The sequence below is a fragment of the Somniosus microcephalus genome, chromosome 8, assembly GCF_052327205.1.
Source record: "Somniosus microcephalus isolate GS21.2 chromosome 8, FLI_Smic_1.0, whole genome shotgun sequence".
NCBI classification, from domain to species: Eukaryota; Metazoa; Chordata; class Chondrichthyes; order Squaliformes; family Somniosidae; genus Somniosus; species Somniosus microcephalus.
The window spans coordinates 123,658,553-123,665,765 of NC_140994.1; the positions used below are offsets into that span (position 1 = coordinate 123,658,553).

At 42.7% G+C, this 7,213-nt stretch overlaps 1 protein-coding gene across 2 annotated transcripts in view; it reads left to right on the top strand.

Annotated features, from left to right (window-relative positions):
- Positions 1–7,213, top strand: part of rnf145a (ring finger protein 145a) — a 110,130-nt gene that overhangs the window by 41,629 nt on the left and 61,288 nt on the right. For both annotated transcript variants that reach the window (XM_085995092.1, XM_085995093.1), the window contains exon 3: positions 3,420–3,511. In XM_085995092.1, the coding sequence (XP_085851218.1) occupies positions 3,420–3,511 (92 nt within the window). The remainder of the gene's footprint in view (positions 1–3,419; positions 3,512–7,213) is intronic.

The following is a 7,213-nucleotide window of genomic DNA, read 5'->3' on the forward strand; positions in this document are numbered from 1 at the left end:
CAGACGATGTATTGTGAATGCTCAAAGCACTCAAAGTAATAGTGTACGATCTGGAGTAGAGGTTATATTCCCATTTTTGTGTGCTGTTTCTGCATTTTTATCTGTATTTGAGATTCTCTTTGGTTCATTACTGTTTCTTTTTGAGTTTGTCTTTTTTTTTGTTGTGTTTTTGTTTCCATGTTCTTTTTCCCCTTCCCATCACTCTTTCTGTTTTTTATTGTAGATTTAATTGATTGAAACTGGCAGATGGATTAACCTGAGGCCATTTTCAAAGCTGCCTTACTTGTCCTACAGGTGCCCAAAGATGGGCCCTAAATCAATCTAGCTGATTGTAAGGGAAATAGATTTAATAGAAGCTGCTCCCTTTGCTTGTACCTTTTCTAGTGGCAATTTTATTTCATGTCAGACAAAGGTGGAAAGTGCACTTGTACTGCAATTTTCAAATTAAAAATAATTTTCAACAGTTTGAAAATTGAATCATCATTGAGGCTGTGTTTATATGTCGATCCAAAGTGTAATGTGAAACTCTGGCAATTTGGCCACTTCAACAACAGCTGTTCACATCAGCAGTTGTGTAAATATTCATCCAAGTCTCCAGCTTCCAGTGTAATGGAAGAAGTTATGTAGCTCGTTTAGATTCCCAAATAGAAATTAGGGAACGTTTAATGGACATATTAGTACAGCAGTGATGCATATTCTTAGCAGTTTGTGCAACCCCCGTGGCAATATTTGTACAGTGTTGCTGTGTCAATATTTGTACGTGTATGACTTGTACATTTACATCACTGTTCTACACGCATTGATGTGAAGGCCTGGTGATCTTTATTGATGGATTATTATTGTGTTTTAGCATCTATAAATCTTCAAGAAACTATTGCTGATATGTAATTAGTGTAGCAAATTGCAGTGTATCATTACAGCACTTGATTGTGTCTGCCGGGTGTATTGATTCTATATACAGTGTATATTCAGTTCTTGGAAGTGTTAACCCAATGAAGATTGCAGCAGTGTTTTTGAACCAAAATAAAAAGGAAAATGTGTCCCAAGTTATAGTTTGGTTTGGGAAATATTGTGAATTTAAAACTAATATTAGGAGGAGTGATGAATGTTTTGATTAATCTGTAGAGTTGCAGACAGGATAGTAGCAAAAACATTAAGGCTGCTCAAAATCAAGTAAAATGCTGAGATGGGAAAGAGAGTACTATAGGGATGCCCCAGATTTTTCATTTTTTTATTGTCTTGAAATTGTACTTTTTATTTGTCAGTAAACTGAGCATTCATATCTGTTAGGTTTGGATATTTGTGGACCAGACCAGGTGATGCAGGAGTGAAATTGAGTGAGTTGGGCGCCAGGTGTACTTGCTGATTAAGTATAATTTCCAGTGTGATTTTTGTTTTAAACTGGCTTTTTTTTTAATGTTAAGCAACAACAATGTTTGATGTATATGTGTTGTGCAGCTTTCAGCATTGTTACAATGGAAATGGTGGGAGGTTTGTGCTTGTGCGATCTGCAGAAATGGGAGAGCCCTGTGTGGGTGTTGGAAGCACTCATTAAGTAGTCTGACTGGTGTGTTCTGTTCCTATGCGCTGAGGCACTGTTACAAACTTCTGACTTGCATTTCCATTAGGTATACAGCTGCAACATGGTATCAGTGATTAGATACTGTAACAATGAAAATACCGGTTTTCAAAGCTACTGAAGAATCCTACTCAAAGGTTAACCGCTTCAGCTGTGCAAATGTAATGTTGCTTTTGGCTGCAGAATTAAATGTGTATGTTCTGTACATAGATTTTTAGAGGCGTTTGATAGGTAGCCACAAGGAAGACTTGTTAGAAAAATTTAGGGAATGGAGCAGTAAGGATAGAGGGGTGATTAGGGGACAGATAGCGGAGAGGAAAGGTCTGTTTTGCATTGATTAGATATGATTAGTAGTGGGCCTCAAGCATCCGTGCTGCAAATTCTTAACTTTGTTCTTCACTTTGGAGGTGGGCACAAAAGGAATGGTATTTAGTTTTCCTGATGAGGCTAAGTTCAGGCTCATGGGAAGCTGGGCGACAATGCTACTAAGACATGGAAAGGTTAATGGTTTCAACAAGTAGGTGGTAGATGCAGTTCAATATAAAGAATTTTGAAGTCACTTTTTCAGTCTGGTATGCAATTGTTGAACAACTCTTTATGACTGCCAATTCCACTTGATAAACAGAGGCCAGGGAGCAGACTTTCAGCCTGTTATGCTGGCTAGGAAGAGTGCAAGAGGTCTTCAGAAGACCAGAAGAAATCAGTTAAAGAAGTTTGAAGGCTACCCAAGATGGCACGATGATTATCGGCCCAGTGTAGCACTAAGTCAAATGAACCAGAAGGCCCCAAGTTAAATTCTTGGTCTGTGTTGGGTTAGCTGGGGTAGTAATTGGATGCTACAGTTGCACTCAACAGCCTTGGGCCAGCAAGGGAGGAAAAATATCAGCCAGATTTTCTGCTCCTGTTGGCTGTTTAAGAGCTCTGTACTGTAAATATGGGTGTGGAGATGTCGGGTGAGAACAGAACCAGGCTTGACTGTAATGCTTTCTAATCCAACAGCCTGCCAATATTCATAATCTTTGTTCATATACAAAGTAAACCACTTGGGTTAAATAGCTGATGACTGCTGGTATTCATTGTACCATACCCAAGCACAAGTGCAGGAGAGGAAGGGAGAAAGTGGATAGAAAATTACAGGGTTGTCAGAAATGTGTTTCTTCCTGGATGTTAATGAGGCCTGCAGGATCTAGTAATTGATACGTCTGGTTCTGTATTGCTAATTTCTCTGAATCAGGTACTAGAGTTTTTTTTTTCTTATTTCATTTTAGCATTGTGTAAAGGAATTTACAGCACAGAAGCAGGCCATTCGGCCCAACTGGTCCCGCTGACGTTTATGCTCCATGCGGGCCTCATCCCACACTGTCCTCTGACCCTATCAGCATATCTTTTCTCTCTTGTGCTTATCTAGCTTCCCCTTAAATGCATCTATGCAATTCGCCTCAACTACTCATTGTGATAGCGAGTTCCACATTCTAACCACTCTCTGGGTGAAGAAGTTTCTCCTGAATTCCTTATTGGATTTATTAGTGACTATCTTATATTTCTGACCCCTAGTTTAGATGTCGAAACATCTTCTCTACATCTACCCTGTCGAGCCCCATCATAATAAAGATCTCTATCTAGTCATCCCTCAGCCTTCTCGTAAATAGCAAAACTTATTGACATTAAGTATAGAATTTAAATGCTGTATGAAATGAGTGGATATTTTCATAGTTTATGTAAAAAGGAGCAGAAATACACAACTTGCATTAAAAAATTTTAACTGACTTATTAGTCTTTACTTAGTGGTAGCAAATTAGGAGGCAGTTTGATCAAAATGCTTGTTTCTTTTACTTTTCAGGGACTTTGTGAGGGGTGAGATAGAGTTCGGCCATGATGGACCCGTGTACGAGGAGCCTTTGTCCCTGAACCGCTTCACTACTGCTTTGATAGGTATAGTGGGACTTTGAAATTCACTGAATGAATAATGCTTGCTGGTAAATTACATGTATTTGGCAGTGACGTTGGTGAAATCTAGTGCACTGAAACAAAATATCACGTATACCTTCAAGACAGTGAAAATATTGGGTTAACTAGAAAATTTGTTTGGAAGTTGTCATATTCTGGTGGCATGGAAATGGTTTCAAAATGTTTGCTTCTTTTTATAAATCATTGTTTTCTCTGCTTCACCTCCCTGAAGGCAGTAACTCATGTTGGGGTATAGTACCATGGAAGGCTGTTCTTTGGTGGTCAGTCAGTATTGGTGGGTGTTGGGGGGTGGGGGCATTGCAGCTGAGACCAATCCTGCTGTGACCCAACAGCCACTGCATGTGCTTTCCAGCAGGAGTCACTGGATCGCTATCACGAATGGCAGCTTTGTCTTTCTTTGTCCCTTCTCTGCCTTTCCCCTGCCCTGACCGAGGCCAGTTGTAGTCCCTCAGTTGCTGCCCTTGCTGAGATTAGTTCATAAATCATAGAGAATACTGTAGAGGTCCAGTGTGATAATCCAACTTAAGCAGTATATAATACAAAAATGAAATCGCAAGTCTGTTGGTCCCAGTTGTGTGTGCAAATTGTTTAAATGCGGTATCAAATGGAGATCCATAGTCTCTTCATATAATGGATAACTTTTTGGTCGATTTTGCTTTTAACATGTTCAGATGAAGAAACAAATAATACAGGACCTACCTTAACCTAATCTGAATCCATGCACATCTTTCCAATGCCTCCCTGCTTGAATCCTGGAATGATATTTCTGCCCCACAGCAACACTGCAGTGGCCCTCACCAAAGTTAGGAACGACATTGTCTGTGATTATGATCATACTGCATTTTCATTCCTTGTCCCTTCTGCGGTTAACATGTTCGACCACACCATCCTCCTATAACGCCTCCCCCCCCGTCGTCCAGCTCCGTAGGACTACCTTTGTTTATAGTTCTGCTCTTTTTTCAATCGTAGTAAGAGCATCTGCAGCAATGTCTTCTATTCTTGTCTGAAATCCATCCTCTGGTGAGCTGTAATTTCCTCCAGCTAAAAATCAGGAAGACCAAAACCATTGTTTTCAGCCTTCCTGCTGCTGACACCATCTCCTTAGCCATTTTCTCAGGCTGAATTAGATTTTTGCAGGTTTGGCATCTTGTTTGATGTTTAGCTTCAGTACCCATGTCTTCACCACAAAGACTGGCTACTGCACATCTGTAACAGAGTCCGCCCCTACCATAGCCCATCTGCTGCTGAAACCCTCATCCATTTGTTTGTCATATCCAGACTTGATCACGCCAATCCTCTTCTAGCTAACCTCCCACCCTCTACCACCTTCAAACTTCAGCTTATCCAAAACTCTGCTGCCCATCTGCTGTTACATACTAAGCCCTGCTTTCCCTCACCCCTGAGCTCACTGACCTACATTGCCTTCTGATTCCACCATTGCCTTAAATTAAAACATTCTCGTTGGCTCAGAAATTGCGGTTGTTGGCGTAGCTATGGAGTACGCCGCCAACCTGCGAAAGGAATACCAACTTAGTCGATGGGGCCCTCCTTCATGCACTTGCTCTCTGATGTGCACTGGAGAGGGCAGCGTAATGGCCCACGGATCCCAGGGGCGCAGCATGTGCGGAAGCGTACCTGGGATCACGTGGGCCTGGTGCTCCAATCAGTAGACTGAAGGCAAAGTGTCTATCTCCAATACTGCTAACTTTCTTTATATTGCATTTCACCCGATGTATTATCAGAATAATTATAAGGACTAGGCGGATAAGTAGTTCCAAAATGTCTGGCTCTCTCTGTCTGGCTGTCTCTGTGGCTGGCTGGCTGTCTCTGTGGCTGGCTGGCTCTCTCTCTCTGTGGCTGGCTGGCTGGCTCTCTCTCTCTGTGGCTGGCTGGCTCTCTCTCTCTGTGGCTGGCTGGCTGGCTCTCTCTCTCTGTGGCTGGCTGGCTCTCTCTCTCTCTGGCTGGCTCTCTCTCTCTGTGGCTGGCTGGCTCTCTCTCTCTGTGGCTGGCTGGCTCTCTCTCTCTGTGGCTGGCTGGCTCTCCAATTCCAATTCCAATTCCAATTAAAATGCTTTATTGGCATGAAAGTTTACAGAGAACCATATTGCCAAAGCTTACATAGCAAAAAGGTACAGTTTTCCAACATTCTGTAGGTGTCAATCGATTTGACATTTGTTGGGTACATACAATATTACTTTTAAACAATATTAATTTTAAACAGTCTTTGTACTTCATTTGGTACGTTCAATATTAATTTTAAACAGTCCTCAGGTTGTGACATGTTGTTACATATTTGGCCCCAAGGTATGGTCTGTCTCCTTCTCCTAGGACACTCTCTCTGTGGCTGGCTGGCTCTCTCTCTCTGTGGCTGGCTGGCTCTCTCTCTCTGTGGCTGGCTGGCTCTCTCTCTCTGTGGCTGGCTGGCTCTCTCTCTCTGTGGCTGGCTGGCTCTCTCTCTCTGTGGCTGGCTGGCTCTCTCTCTCTGTGGCTGGCTGGCTCTCTCTCTCTGTGGCTGGCTGGCTCTCTCTCTCTGTGGCTGGCTGGCTCTCTCTCTCTGTGGCTGGCTGGCTCTCTCTCTCTGTGGCTGGCTGGCTCTCTCTCTCTGTGGCTGGCTGGCTCTCTCTCTCTGTGGCTGGCTGGCTCTCTCTCTCTGTGGCTGGCTGGCTCTCTCTCTCTGTGGCTGGCTGGCTCTCTCTCTCTGTGGCTGGCTGGCTCTCCAATTCCAATTCCAATTAAAATGCTTTATTGGCATGAAAGTTTACAGAGAACCATATTGCCAAAGCTTACATAGCAAAAAGGTACAGTTTTCCAACATTCTGTAGGTGTCAATCGATTTGACATTTGTTGGGTACATACAATATTACTTTTAAACAATATTAATTTTAAACAGTCTTTGTACTTCATTTGGTACGTTCAATATTAATTTTAAACAGTCTTAATTTTAAACAGTCCTCAGGTTGTGACATGTTGTTACATATTTGGCCCCAAGGTATGGTCTGTCTCCTTCTCCTAGGACTAATCTCAATTTTGACAGATCATCCAATTCCTTGAAATCTGGGGTTGTTTGGCTTAGCTTGTTGAATAATATGTTTCTTGATGTGTTGAATTTTTCGCATTTTAGGAGGAAATGCATTTCTGTTTCAACCTCGCCAGCCAGACATTGATCGCATATTCTATTCTCTCTAGGCTGCCAGGATTTCTTGTATCTGCCTTTTTCAATTTCCAGTTGGTGGTCGCTTAGTCTGTACCTGGTGAGGGTCTGTCTCTGTTTTGTGTCTCTGATGGTCGTGAGGTAGTCTGCCAGTTTATATTCTCTTTTTAGGGCCCGGTAACATTCTAATCTGCTTTGGCTTTCGGTTATTTTGTTCCAATGTTCCAGGTAGGTTTCTTTGCATTTTTTAATGATTTGGTTCACTCGGATTGGTGTTTGAGCGGCTGTGTTGGTCTGGGGCTGGTCAGGGTCCGGCTGAGTACTTAGTTTCCGTAGCAGCTGACTCAGGGGACTCTTTTCTGGGTTTAGCTCTTGGGTCTGAAAGGCTTTGAAATGAAGGGTGTCTGGGGAGCTAGATTTGAGGCTCTCTCTCTCTGTGGCTGGCTCTCTCTCTCTCTGTGGCTGGCTCTCTCTCTCTCTGGCTGCCTGGCGCGCTCTCTCTGTGGCTGGCTGGC